The sequence below is a fragment of the Coregonus clupeaformis genome, chromosome 29, assembly GCF_020615455.1.
Source record: "Coregonus clupeaformis isolate EN_2021a chromosome 29, ASM2061545v1, whole genome shotgun sequence".
NCBI lineage: Eukaryota > Metazoa > Chordata > Actinopteri > Salmoniformes > Salmonidae > Coregonus > Coregonus clupeaformis.
This window is the reverse complement of record NC_059220.1, coordinates 53,575,733-53,601,126: the sequence shown is the minus strand read 5'-3', so window position 1 is coordinate 53,601,126 and position 25,394 is coordinate 53,575,733. Positions and strand designations below refer to the sequence as shown.

General features: G+C 41.0%; 1 protein-coding gene across 1 annotated transcript in view; it reads left to right on the top strand.

Moving 5' to 3' along the window:
* si:ch211-266g18.6 (synaptotagmin-like protein 2) overlaps positions 1 to 22,865 on the top strand; it is a 29,404-nt gene extending 6,539 nt beyond the window's left edge. The window contains exons 4-15 of the mRNA XM_041855664.2: positions 602 to 647; positions 737 to 779; positions 876 to 2,396; positions 4,341 to 4,402; positions 4,717 to 4,821; positions 5,276 to 5,448; positions 6,544 to 6,649; positions 14,183 to 14,344; positions 14,948 to 15,026; positions 19,225 to 19,324; positions 21,915 to 22,120; positions 22,335 to 22,865. Coding sequence (XP_041711598.2) covers positions 602 to 647; positions 737 to 779; positions 876 to 2,396; positions 4,341 to 4,402; positions 4,717 to 4,821; positions 5,276 to 5,448; positions 6,544 to 6,649; positions 14,183 to 14,344; positions 14,948 to 15,026; positions 19,225 to 19,324; positions 21,915 to 22,120; positions 22,335 to 22,474 — 2,743 coding nt within the window. The 3' untranslated portion in view covers positions 22,475 to 22,865. The remainder of the gene's footprint in view (positions 1 to 601; positions 648 to 736; positions 780 to 875; positions 2,397 to 4,340; positions 4,403 to 4,716; positions 4,822 to 5,275; positions 5,449 to 6,543; positions 6,650 to 14,182; positions 14,345 to 14,947; positions 15,027 to 19,224; positions 19,325 to 21,914; positions 22,121 to 22,334) is intronic.
* Positions 22,866 to 25,394: the final 2,529 nt, after the last annotated feature.

Here is a 25,394-nt window from a genome sequence, read left to right as displayed (position 1 = left end):
GCCCCAGATCGAGGGAGATTATAAGTGGTCTTGTATGTCTTCCATTTCCTAATAATTGCTCCCACAGTTGATTTCTTCAAACCAAGCTGCTTACCTATTGCAGATTCAGTTTTCCCAGCCTGGTGCAGGTCTACAATTTTGTTTCTGGTGTCCTTTGACAGCTCTTTGGTCTTGGCCATAGTGGAGTTTGGAGTGTGACTGTTTGAGGTTGTGGACAGGTGTCTTTTATACTGATAACAAGTTCAAACAGGTGCCATTAATACAGGTAACGAGTGGAGGACAGAGGAGCCTCTTAAAGAAGAAGTTACAGGTCTGTGAGAGCCAGAAATCTTGCTTGTTTGTAGGTGACCAAATACTTATTTTACACCATAATTTGCAAATAAATTCATAAAAAATCCTACAATGTGATTTTCTGGAAAAATATTTCTCAATTTGTCTGTCATAGTTGACGTGTACCTATGATGAAAATTACAGGCCTCTCATCTTTTTAAGTGGGAGAACTTGCACAATTGGTGGCTGACTAAATACTTTTTTTCCCCACTGTACTTATTTTCTTATTGTTTGAGTACAAATCCTTTCAATCTCTCTTTTCCATTCATAGCCAGACACCGGACACACGTTTCCTAAACCCAGCTTTTCGTGAAAAGGTTTGTTTTATTGCATTATTATTTGAGGCAAAACTTTCTTTCACTTTAACCAAAGAGTTGATACATAATACCGCAATTGTGATCCTCAGGCTAACCAGGAACTTAACAATGAGGAAAGCACTGTGGATATTGGTGAGTAAGAAACATTTAGCAGCTGTGGAAGGATCCACCTAACCCTATCCTGACAGGCCAACCGTAAACTAAACCTGAACTAATCCTTTATTACAGACAACACCGTTGTTGATGTTCCTGAATGGAAACATCCACTCTACAGATCTCATGAGGGGCCTGCTAGTGAGGAAAAATGTACCAACCCATTTACATCTCCAAACCAAGAGATGCCATACTTTAGCACAACTGACACTGTCCACCAATCACCAGACAGGAAACCTGGACCAAAAAAGAAGACAGAATCTGCTCATATTGCCAATGCCGTTCTTGAGTCTCAGCTCGGTCCTACCAACGAATTTAGTCCCGACCCTCAAACCAAACCAACAACCAAATCCCTGGACACTATTGCGGATCAGAAGTCTAGCAGAAAGCTGGTGTTTCCCCCTGAAATATATGATGAACCAGAGAAGAACAGCTCTGTTATGTATGTAGACCCCTATGTATGGACACAACCAGAGTTGAAAAGTAGCCTCATAGAGGCCGAGCCAAAAGACGTAGAGATGGCCATAGGAACGACTAAAACAATAGTGATATTGCCTAGTGTTGACACACATAATAGGTCAGAGGATAGCACCAGTGGTTTTGATGTTGAACATTCAGGGAATGAGTCTCTCACTACTCCATCTTTTGAGATCTGGGCACAGAGCAGCCGCATAAGGCCAAAGCCAAAAGAGGTTAACTTTACCTCTGGAAAGACAAATACCACAGAGACTCCACCTAGTGGTGACAGTCTGACCCGATCAGAAGATAAGTTCAACAACAGGAGACCTGATGATGAAGTTTCAGAACATGAGGAGCCTCCTAGCATGCCATCTTCAGAGGTCAAGTATCAGAAGGTGCAATTTCAGCTTGAATATGAAGATATGTTGGAGCTGGAATCTGTTAGGCTAAACCAAGATGTTTCAACAGAGAGCCAAGAACTTCTAACAGACCAAAACCACAGTGAACCGCTATCATTTGAGGACACAAACTCTCTTCAGAGAAAGTACCCTTTGCCTACCATTGAGGCATTCAAATGTGTAGAGAAACCTCAGTACTTGCTCCAAGAGGGACCACAGGATATACTCACCATAGACAAACATGTTCCTTTGGATGAATCATCTGTCATAAAAGAGGCCAGACCCAAGAAGGACCTAGTTTCTTCAGAAGAATATCCTCCATTTGCTGTTCATTTTCTAGATGAAGTCATCATTTCTAGCAGTCTCCATACATCAGAGGAGGACACTGGTGAGGACAAAGTGAAGTTTAGAAATGATTATCTCTCAGAGACTGAAATGGTTGGTGGCATGAAACATGTAACAAAGATGGACCATAGGGTTTCTCCAAGAGATTTTGATGAAGAAAAGAAACAAGAACAGATTAATTTCCCAGAACAGATGGATGTAAAGAAGTCTACTGAATCACTAAGTAAAGCAGCAGATGGAGATGAGGTAGAGATATTTAAGGAAAGGGATACTTTAGAGTCCAAGCTGTCTCCAAATAGAGACTTTCAAAAAGTGAATCAGAAGACTGGAAAATGTCTAATTCCAACAATAGTGGTCAATACCTCTGAATCCCCAGTGACAGATGACACTGAAGGTAAGGGGTCTCTCTATTTTGCAGTTTAAACTTTGACATGGAGCTCTCTATTATTTTTCAGTTTCACATGCCACAACATCTTGCAATGCCATTGTTAGCTGAACTAACAAGACTAAATTAAATCCTGATCTCGTGATTTCAAATCCTTTGCCTTCACAAATGTTTGTGCTTGCTATTGAAAGTAAACTCTAAGTGATTAAAATGTTAGAGAGGAGGTTCAGAATGAAAGTACTTTACAGTGTTTTCCTCGTATGCAACATAGCTTCAAGCTATGACATTTGAGGAGTATCAAGACACACCATTGTAGCCCTTCGGTAAGTATTCAGACCCCTTCCTTTTCCCCACATTTTGTTACGTTACAGCCTTATTCTAAAATTGACTAAATAAAACAATTTCCTCATCAATCTACACACAATACCCCATAATGACAAAGCGAAAACAGGTTTTGGAAATGTTTGCAAATGTATTAAAAATAAAAACAGAAATACCTTACTTACATAAGTATTCAGACCCATTGCTTTGAGACTTGAAATTGAGCTCATGTGCATCCCGTTTCCATTGATCATCCTTGAGATGTTTCTATAACTTGATTGGAGTGTTCACTTGTGGTAAATTCAATTGATTGGACATTATTTGGAAAGGCACATACCTGTCTATATAAAGGTCCCACAGTTGACAGTGCATGTCAGAGCAAAAACCAAGCCATGAGGTCGAAGGAATTGTCCGTAGAGCTTCGAGACAGGATTGTTTCGAGGCACAGATCTTGGGAAGGGTACCAAAAAATGTCTGCAGCATTGAAGGTCCCCAAGAACACAGTGGCCTCCATCATTCTTAACTGGAAGAAGTTTGGAACCACCAAGACTATTCCTAGAGCTGGCCGCCCGGCCAAACTGAGCAATCGGGGGAGAAGGGCCTTGGACAGGGAGGTCACCAAGAACCCGATGGTCACTCTGACAGATCTCCAGAGTTCCTCTTTGGAGATGGGAGAACCTTCCAGAAGGACAACCATCTCTCTAGCACTCCACCAATCAGGCCTTTATGGTAGAGTGGCCAGACGGAATCCACTCCTCAGTAAAAGGCACATGAGAGCCCTCTTGGAGTTTGCCAAGAGGAACAGGCGTCACGTCTGGAGCGTCCCGTCTGGAGGAAACCTGGCACCATCCCTACGGTGAAGCATGGTGGTGGCAGCATCATGCTGTGGGGATGTTTTTCAGCGGCAGAGACTGGGAGACTTGTCAGGATCGAGGGAAAGATGAACGGAGCAAAGTACAGAGAGATCCTTGATGAAAACCTGCTCCAGAGTGCTCAGGACCTCAGACTGGGGCGAAGGTTCACCTTCCAGCAGGACAATGACCCTAAACACACAGCCAAGACAATACAGGAGTGGCTTGGTGACAAGTCTCTGAATGTCCTTGAGTGGCCCAGCCAGAGCCTGACTTGAACCCGATCAAACATCTCTCGAGAGACCTGAAAATAGCTGTGCAGTGATGCTCCCCATCCAACCTCACAGAGCTTGAGAGGATCTGCAGAGAAGAATGGGAGAAACTCCCCAAATACAGGTGTGCCAATCTTGTAGCGTCATACCCAAGAAGACTCGAGGCTGTAATCACTGCCAAAGGTGCTTCAACAAAGTACTGAGTAAATGGTCTGAATGCTTATGTAAATGTGATATTTCAGTTTTTTATTTGTAATAAATGTGCAAACATTTCTATAACTCTTTTGCTTTGTCATTATGGGGTATTTAATCAATTTTAGAATAAGGCTGTAACGTAACAAAATGTGGAAAAGGTCATGTGGTCTGAATATTCTCGAATGCGCTGTATCTGACACTTAGCATGTTTTCAATCAAGGAAGTTCACATGGCAATTCTGGAAGCATAGATATCACACCAAATTACAAAAGGTTGTTTTTGTCTTATGTGGGTTTTTTTTCACTCTGGTTTAGAACAATCATCTGTGTCTCAGGAACCCCCTTCAGTGGTTGTTTCACCTGTGGACACCTGGGAGGTTAGATGTTAAAATACATTTCCAACAAAACAGATTAATAAATGCATTCTTAAACGGTTTATGCACATATTCTGAATAATGTCTTTCACTTGTGGGAGTTTAGTAGTCTTGATATAAACAACCAGAAAGATGGATGTTTTCACTCTTTAAAAGATGTACACGCACACACACTAACTGATGCCTTTCATTCATGGGAGGTAAGTTGTCTAAATACATAGAATGTTGCACTCTTGAAAGAATATGAACACATATATGCCCACACTGGCTGATGGCTTTCATATGTCTTCCTTGGCTTCTACTCTAACTCTCTTCAGGATGAGGGTCTGGACTCAGACGATGACCACAGCTCTGTCTCCAGCTATGGGTCTGACTTCTCTGCTAGAAGAGGTTATGACTCCAATGCTTTGGACCTCACTGGGGTAGGACCGTTTTATGGACAGTTACCATAAAGCTACCATTTACAACAACATACTGTAGTTGCTTTGGAAGATATGGCTTGAATAGCAAGATATTTGCTGTCCCGGGAAATATATATATTTTTATTAATCTTTATTTTTCCTTTCTCTGAACATCAAAGGTGTTATTTGTGCAAAAATACAATCATACTGTATGACATTTCAAATACTTGACACAGCTCTTGAGTTTGCAGTTCATAATTGCATCACATTTTAAATTAATGCAATGATTACTTAAAACCCATAAAAATGATATATTTAGGCCGCCTTTTTCCCCAAAAGTTGTGAAATACTGATAGTGAGGCATAATATGGTTGTGTTTGGTAATCCTTCCATTTCCAAAATGACGCCTACAGAGTTTGCTTTGTCTCTAAATGAGTACCTTTGAAAATGTCCCTCTCCTGTCCTCTTTTGTCAGCGCACTGGCAGTCTTCTGAGTGTGTACAGTGAGGCGGGGGACTTTGGGAGTGTGACTGTCCAGGGGGCAGTGGAGTTCTCGCTGAGGTACAGAAATGCAGAGGAGCTGATTGTCACAGTGGAGCAGTGTCAGGACCTGGCCTACGCCAACCCTCGCAAGCAGTGCACTAACCCGTAAGCTCAACACACCACGCACGCGTGCAAACACACACACACACACCAATTCAGACCAATATTATAGTAGTTAAATCAGGTGTTAAAGATGCACAATGCAGAAATCGCTCCGCCATTTCCTGGTTGATAAAATTCTAATTGTTCGCCTAATTTCAGTTTATGTGACAAAACAAGCAAGTATAGTGTATAATTATTAAGTATAATTATTGTACCATCTAATCCGCTGTGAAATATATTTTCCATAACCCAATATATTGTATTTTCAGCTGTTTGAAGCTGGTGTACAAAACCTCAAGTAAAAGACGCAAAAACGAGAAATGGTGCACATGGAACAAATCTACCGCTTCTTATACTTGCTTTCAATGAGAATTACAGATCTATAACTCACATTTCTACGTGAATTTGGTCGGGTCGCCTAAAAATATTTAATTGGGCTTTCCAGAACCTACACCAGGTTTTTTAAATTATTTTTTTAATGAGCCAAATAATAAGTATTTAGTAGAGTATTGGATCAGCAGATTTTAAATATTAAGGGGTTAGAATGGGTAAGGTCCTTTAAGCTATGGTCATTACCGTGTAGAATACAAGATGACTTGTCTCCCATGGCATCAATACTATAAGTAGTTCACTATTTTACAACTTGATGTTAGATGGTTCCTCACCCTGAAAGTAGTCTATGGGCCAGGATAAACTGTAATCCATGGTTTTTTAAACAGCCGCTACAAACTTCAGCTAACTTTAGCCACTACAACCTAACAATCAATGGAAGTGATGTGGGCATGTGAGCCTGTTATTATTTTTTAAAATAGCCAAATCACCTTTAAGTAACATCAAACCAAATATGGAGTTGATTTGAATTGATTTCAGGTGATTTTGACGTTATTTTTTTTAAACATGCTCACATGCCCCCATCACATCCATTGATTGTTAGCTTGTTGTGGCTGAAGTTTGTAGTGGCTGTTTTAAAGAAAACTGAACTGTGGAGTACAGTTTATTTTAGCCGATAGACTAATTTCAGGGTGAGGAACCATCTAACATGAAGTTGTAAAATAGTGAACTACTCCTTTAACAGCATAACTCCTATCTCCTGTGCAGATATGTGAAGACCTACCTCCACCCTGACAAATCCCGCCATAGCAAGAAGAAGACATCCATCAAGAAACGCACCATTAACCCAGTGTTTGGTGGAGAGACACTGAAAGTAGGTTTTACCATGTTGTGAGACTGATATCCACATTTGTGATGCCACACTTTTACTTTGCTACCTCGTCACAAGTTAGAAGGATATTTTTGTTTTAAATGTCTGATGTCATTGGAAAGCAAACACTCAGGATTTTTCGGTAAGACCAGACTGAACAGATACAAATGCTGATGTAACATTTTAGATACTATTGACAGGAGTTGAAGCCAGAAAAAATCCCATGACTGAAATTTACATTGATCTCAGACTGATTGACTTGGGCCTAGTTAACCTCCCCTTTAATGAAAAATAGCCATGACCATTATGTTTTTAGGGGAAGAACATATTATATTGCAAGTTTGACCATTTCAAGTCCCCTTTTCTATTTTAAATGTAAAATAATTAATATATCATGCTTTTACAGTAACAGTGCTTTCTGTATATTTTATTAATGACTCTTGCATGAACATGTACTTGGCAAAGGTATGCATCTCTTGGCCTATGCTTAAGTCTTTGTTTATTTTCCATTCAAATACAATTACTTTATTTACAACCAAATCTGAGTTTCCCCACCCAAAGTGTGCAACTGGCACAATGGTGTGGGCTAGGGAGACTGGAATACGCTTGCACATTTGGTGCAGAACCAGATGTTATGCGTGTGTACAGTGATATGGCCCTCCTGTAGCTCAGTTGGTAGAGCATGGCACTTGCAACACCAGGGTTGTGGGTTCGATTCCCACGGGTGGCCAGTATGAAAAATGTATGCGCTCACTAACTGTAAGTCGCTCTGGATAAGAGTGTCTGCTAAATGACTAAAATGTAAAAAAGAATATGACAATATCCCCCATAGTTAGGGTCCTGCATTTCTTTTCTACCCCACACTTCGATCATACCACCTCAAGGGGCCAATATAGCACCTTCTCACGTTATGTGTGAATTAATTGTCACGCGTGCATACCATAATCATCTGGTATTATCAAATTAGTCCAAAATAAGTTCCATTATTAAGTTAATTCACTTCAAATTAAATGTCTGCTGACACTCACAGCTCGGTTGTCATCAGCAGCCTATGCTTTAATGCACCAACATATAAGGCTCAGGACATTATCAACATAAATATTTAATTACTTATTCATTGTGTGTTTTAGAAAACAATAATTGCTAGGGAAGAATAACGTTTTTTTGTTTTGTTTGACTCTACTTGTTCAAGTCCGACTTCTTTCTAAATGAGTTGGGTAGCACATCTAGCCAGGTTTTTAATCACTAAAATACTGTTTAACTAAATGTTTCACCATGACCCTTCATCTAGTCCTCTAAGTAGGGGTAATAACATTGTAAAACAACAAAACAAAAAAACACTACTCTGTACTTGACCTTTGTGCTAGAGTCAAATGGTATTCTGTGAAGTAAAGGTCTAACCATGAATCTCACAATGATATAAGTATGTTTCCCCTGTGATGTTCAGAGGCAGAGTGACAGTGATATGAAGTTTGGCTAACAATGAGATACAAATGTCATAAAAGTAATTTAATGTAATCATTTGTTTGATTTTGTGACTTTGGTAGATGTATCAAACATTTGGCTCTAAAATGTAACAGTTGGGTCTATCAACTCAGCAAAAATAATAATAGGACATCCTCAGCTAATGGAAATACATTTTGATATACTTACTGTACTTACTATACTGGGACATATTGACACAGAATATCATCAGTGTATAGCCTTTAGGAATGTAAGGGTAGGACTCAGCAACTTTTATACCCGTTGAGATGCTGTGTGCGAGCAGCGTCTTCGAGCATCACTTTGTCCCGTGCATTAATAAATACGTGACAATAGACTAAACTTAATCCATTAATTTGTCTTCTATTATTTCACAGGCAAATTAACACAAAATATAGCATACAGTGCTTGGTGGTTGAAAAAGTAGCCAAAACAGTTGCTTAAATCATTCATTCAAAACATATTTTATTTTGCATCGTGTGTGTATTGGTCCAGTTCTGCATTACATTGTTTGATGAAACCAGCCCACTGGGCACATATTGGTTAAATCAACAATGTTTCCATGCCATTTCAATTAAATTACGTTTAACCAACAAGGAATAGATGTTGAATTGACGTCTATGCCCAGTGGCAGGCCAGGGATAGAAGATAACGGCAGGGTGCTTTTGGGGTGTTCACATGCTATCGGTTATCAGAAGTTTGGAGTTCCGACTGAGAAGTTTCGCTTGAACCACCGCCCAAATCATAATTAGAAGTGGGAAACTCAGAGAAAATGTTGTTACCTGAATTTCAGAGTTGTAACATTTTACCTTTTCAACCAAAAGATGATGAAAAATCCAATGTAAGCTACAGTGAGGGAAAAAAGTATTTGATCCCCTGCTGATTTTGTACGTTTGCCCACTGACAAATAAATGATCAGTCTATAATTGTAATGGTAGGTTTATTTGAACTGTGAGAGAGAATAACAACAACAAAATACAGAAAAACGCATGTCAAAAATATTATAAATTGATTTGTATTTTAATGAGGGAAATAAGTATTTTACCCCCTCTCAATCAGAAAGATTTCTGGCTCCCAGGTGTCTTTTATACAGGGAATGAGCTGTGATTACCTGTATAAAAGACACCTGTCCACAGAAGCAATCAATCAATCAGATTCCAAACTCTCCCCCATGGCCAAGACCAAAGAGCTCTCCAATGATGTCAGGGACAAGATTGTAGACCTACACAAGGCTGGAATGGGCTACAAGACCATCGCCAAGCAGCTTGGTGAGAAGGTGACAACAGTTGGTGCGATTATTCGCAAATGGAAGAAACACAAAATAACTGTCAATCTCCCTCGGCCTGGGGCTCCATGCAAGATCTCACCTCGTGGAGTTGCAATGATCATGAGAACGGTAAGGAATCAGCCCAGAACTACACGGGAGGATCTTGTCAATGATCTCAAGGCAGCTGGGACCATAGTCACCAAGAAAACAATAGGTAACACATTACACCGTGAAGGACTGAAATCCTGCAGCGCCCACAAGGTCCTCCTGCTCAAGAAAGCACATATACAGGGCCGTCTGAAGTTTGCCAATGAACATCTGAATGATTCAGAGTAGAACTGGGTGAAAGTGTTGTGGTCAGATGAGACCAAAATGGAGCTCTTTGGCATCAACTCAACTCGCTGTGTTTGGAGGAGGAGGAATGCTGCCTATGACCCTAAGAACACCATCCCCACCGTCAAACATGGAGGTGGAAACATTATGCTTTGGGGGTGTTTTTCTGCTAAGGGGACGACAAGACAACTTCACCACATCAAAGGGACGATGGACGAGGCCATGTACCATCAAATCTTGGGTGAGAACCTCCTTCTCTCAGCCAGGGCATTGAAAATGGGTCGTGGATGGGTATTCCAGCATGACAATGACCCAAAACACATGGCCAAGGCAACAAAGGAGTGGCTCAAGAAGAAGCACATTAAGGTCCTGGAGTGGCCTAGCCAGTCTCCAGACCTTAATCCCATAGACATCTGTGGAGGGAGCTGGAGGTTCGAGTTGCCAAACGTCAGCCTCGAAACCTTAATGACTTGGAGAAGATCTGCAAAGAGGAGTGGAACAAAATCCCTCCTGAGATGTGTGCAAACCTGGTGGCCAACTACAAGAAACGTCTGACCTCTGTGATTGCCAACAAGGGTTTTGCCACCAAGTACTAAGTCATGTTTTCAGAGGGGTCAAATACTCATTTCCCTCATTCAAATGCAAATCAATTCATACAATTTTTGACATGCTTTTTTCTGAATTTTGTTGTTGTTATTCTGTCTCTCACTGTTCAAATAAACCTACCATTAAAATTATAGACTGATCATGTCTTTGTCAGTGGGCAAACGTACAAAATCAGCAGGGGATCAAATACTTTTTTCCCTCACTGTATATCTACAACACAAAATGTAAAGTACCACCATACAACAACATTACAATGTACATTTGTGAGCGTATGCATGTGTCTGTACCTGTGTGTGTGTGTGTGTTTGTGTGTGTGTGTGTCTCTTCACAGTCCCTGCTGTTCCATAAGGTAGATTTTGATCTGTTTTTTAAAATCAGTTTCTACTGCTTGCATCAGTTACCTGATGTGGAATAGAGTTGTGGTCCTCTGTAGCTCAATTGGTAGAGCATGGCGCTTGTAATGCCAGGGTAGTGGGTTCGATCCCCAGGACCACCCATACGTAAAAATGTATGCACACATGACTGTAAGTCGCTTTGGATAAAAGTGTCTGCTAAATGGCATATTATTATTATTTATAGAGTTCCATGTAGTCATGGCTCTATGTAGCCTCCCATAGTCTGTTCTGAACTTGAGGATTATGAAGAGACCTCTGGTGGCATGTCTTGTGGGGTATGCATGGGTGGGAACTAAGCACACACTCCTGAGGGGCCACCGTGTTGAGGATCAGCGTGGCAGATGTGTTGTTGCCTACCCTTACCACCTGGGGGCGGCCCGTCAGGAAGTCCAGGATCCAGTTGCAGAGGGAGGTGTTTAGTCCCAGGGTCCTTAGCTTAGTGATGAGCTTTGAGGGCACTATGGTGTTGAATGCTGAAATGTAGTCAATGAACAGCATTCTCACGTAGGTGTTCCTTTGTCCAGGTGGGAAAGGGCAGTGTGGCGCGCAATACAGATTGTGTCATCTGTGGATCTGTTGGGGCGGTATGCGAATTGGAGTGGGTCTAGGGTTTCTGGGATGATGGTGTTAATGTGAGCCATGACCAGCCATTCAAAGCACTTCATGGCTACAGACGTGAGTGCTACGGGTCGGTAGTCATTTAGGCAGGTCAACTTGGTGTTCTTGGGCACAGGGACTATAATGGTCTGCTTGAAACATGTAGGTATTACAGACTCGGTCAGGGACAGGTTGAACATGTCACTGAAGATTCTTGACAGTTGGTCAGCGCATGCTCTGAGCACACGTCCTGGTAATCCGTCTGGCCCTGCGGCCTTGTGAATGTTGACCTGTTTAAAGGTCTTACTCACATTGGCTACGGAGAGCGTGATCACGCAGTCGTCCAGAACAGCTGGTGCTCTCATGCATGCTTCAGTGTTGCTTGCCTCGAAACGCTCATAGAAGTCATTTAGCTTGTCTGGTAGGCTTGTGTCACTGGACAGCTCGCAGCTGGACTTCCCTTTGTCGTCCGTAATAATTTGCAAGCCCTGCCACAACCGACGAGCGTAAATCTTAGTCCTGTATTGATGCTTTGCCTGTTTGATTTATCGTCGGAGTGCATAGGGGGATTTCTTATAAGCATCCGGGTTAGAGTCCCGCTCCTTGAAAGCGGCAGCTCTAACTTTTAGCTCAGTGCGAATGTTGCCTGTAATCCATGGCTTCTGGTTGGTGTATGTACGTACAGTCACTGTGGGGACGACGTCATCGATGCACTTATTGATGAAGCGGTGACTGATGTGGTATACTCCTCAATGCCATCGGATGAATCCCAGAACATATTCCAGTCTGTGCTAGCAAAACGGTCCTGTAGATTAGCATCCGCATCATCTGACCACTTCCGTATTGAGCGAGTCACTGGTGCTTCCTGCTTTAGTTTTTGCTTGTAAGCAGGAATCAGGAGGATATAATTATGGTCAGATTTGCCAAATGGAGGGCGAGGGAAAGCTTTGTACGTGTCTCTGTGTGTGGAGTAAACGTGGTCCAGAGTTATTTTTTCCTTTGGTTGCACATGTGACATGCTGGTAGAAATTAGGTAAAACGGATGTAGGTTTTCCTGCATTAAAGTCCCCGGCGAGTAGGAGTGCCGCCTCTGGATAAGCATTTTCTTGTTTTCTTATGGCCTTATACAGCTCTTTGAGTGTGGTCTTAGTGCCAGCATCGTTTTATGGTGGTAAATAGACAGCCACGAAAAACATAGATTAAAACGCTCTTGGTAAATAGTGTTGTGTACAGCTTGTCATGAGATACTCTACCTCAGGCGAGCAAAACATTGAGACTTCTTTAATATCAGATTTCACGCACCAGCTGTTATTGACAAATAGACACAGACCACCACCCCTTGTCTTACCAGAGCTAGCTGTTCTGTCTTGCCGACGCACGGAAAGCCCAGCCAACTGTATATTATCCATGTTGTTCAACCACGACTCGGTGAAACATAATATATTACAGTTTCTAATGTCCCGTTGGTAGGATAGTCTCGAAGAGAGCTCATCCAGTTTATTCTCAAATGATTGCACGTTGGCCAATAGGACAGATGGTAGAGGTGGGTTACCCATTCGCCGATGAATTCTCACAAGGCACGAGAATCTGCGTCCCCTGTATCAGCAACTCATCTACATGCGAATGACGGGGATTTGGGCCTGGTCCGGTGTCCTTTGCGTCCGACTCACACAACCAGTTCACATACCAGAAAGGGTTTTAAATAATCAACAGCCTCTGCATATTTTGGCTCATGGCCACTTTTATAACCAACAGAGATGCTAAGAGAGCATGATGCCATAAGTGAAGATCTTACATAAATAGCCACTTTTTGGCTATCACATCTGAAAATGTTGAAGACCGCAATGGCAATGTCCTTATCCATAATCAAATTATTCAGCCTGGTCTCTGAGATAACTAGAACGTCAATAGCTAATCAAAACCACTATGGCAATAGATTACTTTAATATAGTGTGACCAGTGTATTCCTATCATTGCTGTTGCCATCTAGTGGGATTGATTCGGTATTGACACCTGTTTGGTCACCGACACTAACCAGGTTTCCATCCAATGTTTTTGTGCGAGTAAAGTACTGTACATGTCGGATAAAAGATGTCATGACAGTTCTGATGGAAACAGGACATTTGTCTGTAAACTTTCCCAATGTCAACAAAGCAAAATACGCTGGGATCTTTTTGTGTCTGTAAAATTAATTATGCAAGAAATATCGGTGGAAACGCTTTTATGCGCAAATATTTATATAATAACCATCATATCTAAATAAAATTGGAATCACTCTATAACATGTTGTGTCATCCTCCCACCACGACTAGTTGGGAAAACATGCTGTTTATCAGGCTTCAGATTAAGTAAGTTATGATGAAATTCATAGGGTGGTGAAAGTGCAAGGTGATGAGTTTTGTGCATTTACATGCTTTGAGCTAATTGAGAACGCAGATTGGCTAAAGGCAAACAAGCTGTGTCAACCATAAACTAAAAGCACAGCTATTAGGCTCGTGAACAAATTATAGTGTTCAAAAACCATGCAATAGATTGATTTTGATAATGTTTGTTGTTGCATTTAACTGCCGAAAATGCTGTTACCAAGTTTATTTCCTTAGTAGTTGAGTTCATCATGTGCTAGAAGTCGGATCTCAGGGATAACGAGTTTCCCACTAGTAATTACGAGTTGGACGGGCGTTCATGTTGATTTTTTCCCAATCATATCCTCGTATTTACGAATTTACAAGATGTTATGAATGCATCTTATCCTCTTAACACTGGAACTCTCCCCTAAAAAGCAAACATGATTAACAATTAACAATATTTTCTTTCATTTTTTTGTGTAATACTGTTTTTTTGTATTCCCCTCGCCAGTACAAGATGAAGATGGATGATCTGAAAGGCAGGACACTGAACCTTTCTGTGTGGCACAATGACTCCAGAGGAAGAAATGTCTTTCTGGGACAGGTAGAGATTGACCTGAAGACCTGGGACTGGGGGCATGAGACCCTTACCTGGTACAACCTACAGCCCAAGGTAAATAGCCTTTACTGTATACAAGTAATAGCCTTTACTGTATACATTGCCTACCAGGCGTTGAGGTCAATCCCATTTTTAATGCCATCTTTTTAGGTGGATTTTAAATTAAATGAATGACAAAATGCACCATTATTTTCAAAGATGATTATTTTCAGTTAAATCTCAATTCACTTTCTGAATTGCTTGAACAGCCTGCTTAGTTGACCCAACACTGACTTGAGCAGATCTTTGGTAAGGAGGAGTTTCTTGGAAATAAACCACAACACAAATATTATTGCAGATCATGTGTTAAAACCCAGCTGGACACAACCTCTCCCTCCCTTCCCAACATCGGCCCTGATATAGAGATGAAATGCTATGTGCAATAAGAGATGAGCTCATACTTTATTGATCCCCAAGGATAGATTAGTTTGTCGACCTGACACACCCACAATACAAACATAAAATTGTCACAAAACATTAAGAACAACTATTTGATATGATGTATGTTTTGGAAATGCTTTGGAAACAAAAAGCAGTAAAAGCAACACTCCTTTAAAACTTTTGCAAATTATAAATGCCTGTGTGTTGAGTCATCAAGCCACTTGTTTTTATTTGCAGAATCCTGGCGTTCAGGAGTCTCCTGAATATCATGGACTGTTGACAGTAGCACTGAAATATATTCCCCCTGGCTCAACAGGTACTAATATGATATGCCTGTCTCTTTTGTACATGCGATAGCATTATGTTATGATAGAAATATAGTGACAACTAATAAATGTTAAACTAACTTTACTGACTCAAAACATAATATATATATATATATATATATATATATATACAGTGAGGGAAAAAAGTATTTGATCCCCTGCTGATTTTGTACGTTTGCCCACTGACAAAGAAATGATCAGTCTATAATTTTAATGGTAGGTATATTTGAACAGTGAGAGACAGAATAACAACAAAAAATCCAGAAAAACGCATGTCAAAAATGTTATAAATTGATTTGCATTTTAATGAGGGAAATAAGTATTTGACCCCCTCTCAATCAGAAAGATTTCTGGCTCCCAGGTGTCTTTTATACAGGTAACGAGCTGAGATTAGGAGCACACTCTTAAAGGGAGTGCTCCTAATCTCAGTTTGTTACCTGTATAAAAGTCACCTGTCCACAGAAGCAATCAATCAATCAGATTCCAAACTCTCCCCCATGGCCAAGACCAAAGAGCTCTCCAATGATGTCAGGGACGAGATTGTAGACCTACACAAGGCTGGAATGGGCTACAAGACCATCGCCAAGCAGCTTGGTGAGAAGGTGACAACAGTTGGTGCGATTATTCGCAAATGGAAGAAACACAAAATAACTGTCAATCTCCCTCGGCCTGGGGCTCCATGCAAGATCTCACCTCGTAGAGTTGCAATGATCATGAGAACGGTGAGAAATCAGCCCAGAACTACACGGGAGGATCTTGTCAATGATCTCAAGGCAGCTACCAAGAAAACAATTGGTAACACACTACGCCGTGAAGGACAGAAATCCTGCAGCTCCTGCAAGGTCCCCCTGCTCAAGAAAGCACATATACATGCCCGTCTGAAGTTTGCCAATGAACATCTGAATGATTCAGAGGAGAACTGGGTGAAAGTGTTGTGGTCAGATGAGACCAAAATGGAGCTCTTTGGCATCAACTCAACTCGCCGTGTTTGGAGGAGGAGGAATGCTGCCTATGACCCCAAGAACACCATCCCCACCATCAAACATGGAGGTGGAAACATTATGCTTTGGGGGTGTTTTTCTGCTAAGGGGACAGGACAACTTCACCGCATCAAAGGGACGATGGACGGGGCCATGTACCATCACATATTGGGTGAGAACCTCCTTCCCTCAGCCAGGGCATTGAAAATGGGTTGTGGATGGGTATTCCTGCCTGACAATGACCCAAAACACACGGCCAAGTCAACAAAGGAGTGGCTCAAGAAGAAGCACATTAAGGTCCTGGAGTGGCCTAGCCAATCTCTAGACCTTAATCCCATAGAAAATCTGTGGAGGGAGCTGAAGGTTCGAGTTGCCAAACGTCAGCCTCGAAACCTTAATGACTTGGAGAAGATCTGCAAAGAGGAGTGGGACAAAATCCCTCCTGAGATGTGTGCAAACCTGGTGGCCAACTACAAGAAACGTCTGACCTCTGTGATTGCCAACAAGGGTTTTGCCACCAAGTACTAAGTCATGTTTAGCAGAGGGGTCAAATACTTATTTCCCTCATTAAAATGCAAATCAATTCATAACATTTTTGACATGCATTTTTCTGGATTTTTTTGTTGTTATTCTGTCTCTCACTGTTCCAATAAACCTACCATTAAAATGATAGACTGATCATTTCTTTGTCAGTGGGCAAACGTACAAAATCAGCAGGGGATCAAATACTTTTTTCCCTCACTGTATATATACAGTACCAGTCAAAAGTTTGGACACCTACTCATTCAAGGGTTTTTCTTAATTTTTACTATTTTCTACATTGTAGAATAATAGTGAAGACATCAACACTATGAAATAACACATATGGAATCATGTAGTAACCAAAAAAGTGTTAAACAAATCCAAATATATTTGAGATTCTTCAAATAGCCACCCTTTGCCTTGATGACAGCTTTGCACACTCTTGGCATTCTTTCAACCAGCTTCATGAGGTTGTCACCTGGAATGCATTTCAATTAACAGGTGTGCCTTCTTGAAAGTTAATTTGTGGAATTTCTTTCCTTCTTAATGCGTTTGAGAAAATCAGTTGTGTTGTGTCAAGGTAGGGTGGGTATACAGAAGATAGCCCTATTTGGTAAAATACCAAGTCCATATTATGGCAAGAACAGCTCATATAAGCAAAGAGAAACGACAGTCCATCATTACAAGACATGAAGGTTAGTCAATACAGAAAATGTCAAGAACTTTGAAAGTTTCTTCAGGTGCAGTCGTGAAAACCATGAAGCGCTACGATGAAACTAGCTCTCATGAGGACCGCCACAGGAATGGAAGACCCACAGTTACCTCTGCTGCAGAGGATAAGTTCATTAGAGTTACCAGCCTGAGAAATTGGAGTCCAAATTGGAGTCCAAATTTGAGATTTTTGGTTTCAACCGCCGCTTCTTTATGAGACACCGTGTGGGTGAACGGATGATCTCCGCATGTGTGGTTCCCACCGTAAAGCATGGAGGAGGAGGTGTTATGGTGTGGGGGTGCTTCGCTGGTGACACTGTCTGTGATTTATTTAGAATTCAAGGCACACTTAACCAGCATGGCTACCACAGCGTTCTGCAGCGATACGCCATCCCATCTGGTTTGGGCTTAGTGGGACTATCATTTGTTTTTCAACAGGACAATGACCCAACACACCTCCAGGCTCTGTAAGGGCTATTTTACCAAGAAGGAGAGTGATGGAGTGCTGCATCAGATGACCTGGCCTCCACAACCCCCCGACCTCAACCAAATTGAGATGGTTTGGGATGAGTCGGACCACAGAGTGAAGGAAAAGCAGCCAACAAGTGCTCAGCATATGTGGGAACTCCATCAAGACTGTTGGAAAAGCATTCCAGGTGAAACTGGTTGAGAGAATGCCAATAGTGTGCAAAGCTGTCATCAAGGCAAAGGGTGGTTATTTCAAGAATCTCAAATATAAAATAAATGTGGATTTGTTTAACACCTTTTTGGTTAGCACATGATTCCATATGTGTTATTTCATAGTTTTGATGTTTTCACTATTATTACACAATGTAGAAAATAGTAAAAATTAAGTAAAACCCTTGAATGAGTAGGTGTGTCCAAACTTTTGACTGGTACTGTATATTTAACCTTTATTTAACTAGGCAAGTCAACAACATGTAGTGCACATTTTCCAGAACTCAATCAATTAGTGTCATAAAACAATTATTCATTTTTCCTACTAAACCCCTTCCTCCCCTAGCGATCTCACGATCTACAAAATGCACAAAAAAAAGCAGGGGTTGGAACCAGTTCAGGGAACAGAACCGAAAACCTGGAACAAAAGTGATCCATACGGTTCCGGAACAGAACCGTTATTTTAAACACATGGGAACCGGTTAATAACGTTATTTTATGTTCCAGGTATTTTTTTCTAGTCCCGCAAAACAAAGCGCATATGCAAAGCCCTCACTGTCACTCATCAACTTTTCCTGCAATCTGAAAATCTTTGCCTATGCGTGTTTAGGCTACCTGCCCCTCCCCCCTCCAAAGCATAGGCTACTGTACTGACGTTACAAGCTTGATTCAGAGGATGGGGAGAGAGATTTTTAATTAGGTTGAGAATAATTTATTAACTTTTTCAATGCTAAGGATTCTATAGGCCTAGTTAACATGTTTCACATTGGATTTATTAGCTACAAAAAGGTAAGAGGTGTTTTGAATTCTGGTGCCACTCTGCACACAAGCTTGTTAGCTAGCTAGCTCAAAGGACATTCAAAGTTCCTCCATAGAAGCTGCTCCTCCTAGGTATAATTCTGTGGACCTAATTCATATAATGCATTTCATAACACAATGCCCAGCACTTCAAGCCTCCTCCTCAACCCTCTCTTGCTCTCTCCCCACCTGCAAAAATTTAGTTGCATCTTGCACCATAGGATACACATCAATAAATGTTGATTTCACAGGTTAAAAAATAAACAGAAAGGAACAACATAAACCAGTACTTTTTTGGGGTTCAAACCGGTCGAAACAGTGGAACGAAACAAAAAAAAGTGTTTCTGTTCAGAACAAACCGTTTGGAAAATACTTTAGGTTCCAACCACTGAAAAATACTAGATTAGTCAATAGTCATGTAGTACATATTGAAAGACGTGGGACACTGAATTAGCTCTCTGATCATCAATATTGGATATTGTGCCTCCTCTTACTGCAGGTGGTGCCAGGCTTAACTCAGGGGAGGTCCATGTGTGGCTGAAGGAGGCCAGAGAGCTGCGTAAGCTAAAGCCTCAGGGTGTCGACTCCTTTGTGAAGTGGTGAGCAGAAGACAGGTTTAATAGAATGGCCTTTGAGGCATAACATCCCGAATGTCAGCTTGTGTGCGTTTGTGTTTGTTTGTGTGGCTCTTCATATTTTGTCTCAATTCATACTTTAAATGTAATTTAAAATGTATTTAACCTTTATTTTGACAGGGAGACATGCTGAGACCAATGGCTCTTTTGCAGATTAGCCCTGTAATTACAAAAATATACACATCAATACAATGTGAAAAGCAATAGAGATACAAAACACAATCATAGAAAACAAATACATTCTTCAGGAAAAAGTTTCTCAATCAGCCGTCTGAATTGTCCTAGAGGCACCAAATCATCACATTTTAGAGAGTTTTGGAGATTATTCCACATGTAAGGTGCAAAAAAACTAAAATCTGATTGACCTAATAGTAGAAAGCAGATCATTCAATCGACATTCCTACCGGTCCTAGACTATGGCGACATCATCCATATGAATGCAGCTGCCACTTCACTAAAGCCATTAGATGCAGTTTACCATAGTGCACTACGTTTTATTATGGGTGACAGGTTTAGTACACATAACTGCATTCTCTACCAGAAAGTAGGCTGGCCCTCTTTGATGTCACGTAGCTCCATACATTGCTAACTTTTTATTTATAAAGCTATTTTTCAAAAACTCCCACTGTACTCAACATCATTGTTAATCTTTAGACGTACAGTGGGGAAAACAATTATTTAGTCAGACACCAATTGTGCAAGTTCTCCCACTTAAAAAGATGAGAGAGGCCTGTAATTTTCATCATATGTACACGTCAACTATGACAGACAAATTGAGGAAAAAAAATCCAGAAAATCACATTGTAGGATTTTTAATGAATTTATTTGCAAATTATGGTGGAAAATAAGTATTTTGTCAATAACAAAAGTTTCTCAATACTTTGTTATATACCCTTTGTTGGCAATGCCACAGGTCAAACGTTTTCTGTAAGTCTTCACAAGGTTTTCACACACTGTTGCTAGTATTTTGGCCCATTCCTCCATGCAGATCTCCTCTAGAGCAGTGATGTTTTGGGGCTGTCGCTGGGCAACACAGACTTTCAACTCCCTCCAAAGATTTTCTTTGGGGTTGAGATCTGGAGACTGGCTAGGCCACTCCAGGACCTTGAAATGCTTCTTACGAAGCCACTCCGGGCGGTGTGTTTGGGATCATTGTCATGCTGAAAGACCCAGCCACGTTTCATCTTCAATGCCCTTGCTGATGGAAGGAGGAATTCACTCAAAATCTCACGATACATGGCCCCATTCATTCTTTCCTTTACACGGATCAGTCGTCCTGGTCCCTTTGCAGAAAAACAGCCCCAAAGCATGATGTTTCCACCCCCATGCTTCACAGTAGGTATGGTGTTCTTTGGATGCAACTCAGCATTCTTTGTCCTCCAAACACGACGAGTTGAGTTTTTACCAAAAAGTCATATTTTGGTTTCATCTGACCATATGACATTCTCCCAATCCTCTTCTGGATCATCTAAATGCACTCTAGCAAACTTCAGACGGGCCTGGACATGTACTGGCTTAAGCAGGGGGGACACGTCTGGCACTGCAGGATTTGAGTCCCTGGCGGCGTAGTGTGTTACTGATGGTAGGCTTTGTTACTTTGGTCCCAGCTCTCTGCAGGTCATTCACTAGGTCCCCCCGTGTGGTTCTGGGATTTTTGCTCACCGTTCTTGTGATCATTTTGACCCCACGGGGTGAGATCTTGCGTGGAGCCCCAGATCGAGGGAGATTATCAGTGGTCTTGTATGTCTTCCATTTCCTAATAATTGCTCCCACAGTTGATTACTTCAAACCAAGCTGCTTACCTATTGCAGATTCAGTCTTCCCAGCCTGGTGCAGGTCTACAATTTTGTTTCTGGTGTCCTTTGACAGCTCTTTGGTCTTGGCCATAGTGGAGTTTGGAGTGTGACTGTTTGAGGTTGTGGACAGGTGTCTTTTATACTGATAACAAGTTCAAACAGGTGCCATTAATACAGGTAACGAGTGGAGGACAGAGGAGCCTCTTAAAGAAGAAGTTACAGGTCTGTGAGAGCCAGAAATCTTGCTTGTTTGTAGGTGACCAAATACTTATTTTCCACCATAATTTGCAAATAAATGCATAAAAAATCCTACAATGTGATTTTCTGGAAAAAAAATGCTCAATTTGTCTGTCATAGTTGACATGTACCTATGATGAAAATTACAGGCCTCTCTCATCTTTTTAAGTGTGAGAACTTGCACAATTGGTGGCTGACTAAATACTTTTTTTCCCCACTGTATGAGGGATGGCTAACCCTGGAAATTCCTTCGTTCCCTACAGTTAGTAAGCGAGAGTCATTTTTTTCTCAGCTTCTTAACGAACTCATCAATATGTTCTTCTTTTTATGATATCTTATCTATCCAGATGCACAGATATTTGCAAGCAGGGACACGTTCAAGTGGGCACCATTCAAAGAACATATGCTTAAGTCATTAGTGTCATTTTTATGCGCTATAGAAAACAACACATACTTAGTTTATAATATATAAAAAAACTAGTTTAAGGTCAATAAAGGTTTGATAGCATTTTCTCTGTCAGTTACATGTTGCCTGACACAAGCAAGAAGAGTCGTCAGAAGACGCGGGTGGTGAAGAAGAGCCAAGAGCCTGTGTATAACCACGCCATGGTGTACGACGGATTCCGTGCCAGCGAGGTCAGAGAGGCTTGCTGCGAGCTGACTGTGTGGGACCACAACAAACTCTCCAATCAGTTCCTGGGAGGGGTACGCCTCAGTCTGGGCACAGGTGATTGTTAAACACCATTTTGTCATGATGTGTGCTTTACTCATGCTTGACAAATGTCGGTGATAGTAGTTTTGGCAATTAGTTATAAAATGTAATCGATTTCCTTGGCTGCAGCACTGAACACATAGTTAAAAACTGAAAACATAAAGAATGAGATGCTACCTTAGTTCATCCTTGTTTTCATGCAATGCCGTACTTTTCTGTTTGATTCCAGGACAAAGCTATGGCAAAAAGGTGGACTGGATGGAATCTGTCAATGAGGAAATTCAACTTTGGGAAAAGATGCTATCAAGTCCAGATGGTTGGGTGGAGGGTGAGATTCCTCTTCGTTCCTCTATGACCCCAAGGAAATAGAGTGAATCAGTGCGGGAGCGCAGCGGTATTGCTGCAGTCTAACATGCACATATTTCCATGAGCGACATTTTCCAACTTTCTCCCCTCTTCAACTGTACCCCATAATTTGAAATTCTAACGTTTCTGAATAAAGGAAAACAAATATATAAGGAGGATGAGGTTCGATAAAATGTAATTACTGCTCAGAACCTTTTTCTTGTGATAGAGATTTTTTCTTGGGGTGTAAAGTGTAAAATTAATCAAATTATAAAGAATTAGAATTGCAATGCATGATTTTTCTGTGTATTTTTTATTCACCAATGCTTTACTTATATCTTGTCATTTCCCAGGGAGTTTGTCTGTATTAAAATTGTCTAAGTACAAAAATAAAGTTATGTTTGTAAAATGGTCACCAGCTTTATTTGTACTGCGTAATACATTATGGTTAAAATCTAGTGCTGACTGACCTAATGTGGGACAAGGACAGAATTGTGCTGAGCTTACACAGAACATTGTGAAACAGAATCTGGGACTAGGATGAATATTTTTGGATGACAGAAAGGATAAAATATCAACTGGATAACAAAGCATGTAGTAACGACCCTTTATGTGCAATCAGTGTGGTCCTCTGTAGCTCAGCTGGTAGAGCACGGCGCTTATAACGCCAGGGTAGTGGGTTCGATCCCCGGGACCACCCATACACAAAAATGTATGCACACATGACTGTAAGTCGCTTTGGATAAAAGCGTCTGCTAAATGGCATATTATATTATATTACTATTATTAAAGCATTACCATGTTTCTCTCACAATACCACAAGGATGACGCAAGTGAAGTTTAGTCTAGTGCTGTAGGTTGGTTATCTTTGAATGCAGCAGGTAATCATTATTAAAGTAATTACTTAATGTATTGAGTTTATTTACAATTCTGGTGTCCATTTGACTAATGGTTTATGTTAAGATTTGATAAATATTTTCAGCGTTAGTGTATTGGTATATGGCAGTCATCTTTGATTCTTGAACTTTATTTTGTGAATCTGTTTGTGTAAATGAGTTAAATCTCAGTTGGTACACTCAACATTGGCATTCCAAAATACTTCAAAACACATTCACAGGACTTCCGGTTTCTAATTTTCCCAAATAATATATCCACTTTTCACAATGATCAGACCACATAATAGGGCAACATTATGTGATTATGCAGATCTATACTAATCATGATATTTCACATTGTTCGTCTGCATAATTTCAATCTAACATGATCAATATGATCGATAGTTATTGCTCTAGTGTCATATGGTGCCACTGGTGCCAATGACATACAGTGCATTCGGAATGTATTCAGACCCCTAAGACTTTATCCACATTTTGCTACGTTACAGCCTTATTCTAAAATGGTTTGGGATGGCAGGTAGCTTAGTGGGTAAGAGCGTTGTGCCAGTAACCGAAAGGTCGCTGGTTCTTATCCCCGAGCCGACTAGGTAAAAAATCTGTCGATGTGCCCTTGAGCAAGGCACTTAACCCTAATTGCTCCTGTAAGTTGCTCTGGATAAGAGCGTCTGCTAAATTACGTAAATGTTTAAATAGTTTATTTTGCTCATCAATCTAAACACAATACCCCATTATGACAAAGCAAAAACATGTTTTTAGAGATTTTAGCAAATGTATTAAAAATAAAAAACTGAAATAGACATTTACATAAGTATTCATAACCTTTACTCAGTACTTTGTTGAAGCACATTTGGCAGCGATTACAGCCTCGAGTCTTCTTGGGTATGATGCTACACGCTTGGCACACCTGTATTTGGGGAGTTTCTCCCATTCTTCTCTGCAGATCCTCTCAAGCTCTGTCAGGTTGGATGGGGAGTGTCGCTGCACAGCAATTTTCAGGTCTCTCCAGAGATGTTCGATTGGGTTCAAGTCCGGGCTCTGGCTGGGCCACTCAAGGACATTCAGAGACTTGTCCCGAAGCCACTCCTTTGTCTTGGCTGTGTGCTTAGGGTCGTTGTCCTGTTGGAAGGTGAACCTTCGCCCCAGTCTGAGGTCCTGAGCGCTCTGGAGCAGGTTTTCATCAAGGATCTCTCTGTACTTTGCTCCGTTCATCTTTCCCTTGATCCTGACTAGTCTCCCAGTCCCTGCCGCTGAAAGACATCCCCACAACATGATGCTGCCACCACCATACTTCACCGTAGGGATGGTGCCGGGTTACCTCCAGACGTGACACTTGGCATTCAGGCCAGAGTTCAATCTTGATTTAATCAGACCAGAGAATCTTGTTTCTCATGGTCTGAGTCCTTTAGGTGCCTTTTACTGAGGAGTGGCTTCCGTCTGGCCACTCTACCATAAAGGCCTGATTGGTGGAGTGATGCAGTAAAATAATATATGTATATTATGCATTTTATGTGTTGTGTTGTTTCCTGTTTGGACCCCAGGAAGAGTAGCCACTGCCTCGGCAGCAGCTAATTGGGGATCCTAATAAATACCAAATACTAAATATAGCACATATTCTCAAAATGCATGATGCCACTTTGGAACCAGGAATTAAAAGGCATTGTCATTAAATGCTGGAGGTAATGTCGGGTTGTTCCAAATAGGGGTGCTTGGCAATATGGGTTCTTCCATTTCATGAATTAATGTACGTTTTCCCAAATAGGAATTGAATTGAAAATAATTGATTTTTCTGTATTTTTTCGTTAAAGCCTCGCCCCCAAAGTAGTGAATATATTTTAATTACATTTATGGCTTCAATACTCCTCCAAGCACAAGCATAGTCTGCTGCCCATTGCTTAAGAGAACGCTGTTTTGTGGCCCAGTAATACATTTTCATATGAGGTAGTTGAACACCTCCAGCTTTATAAGTGTAAAACATTAAAACTTGACTCTTGAGATCTTTACATTCCAAATAAAATTGGAGAGTAGGGCATTTATTTTCTTAAATAAAT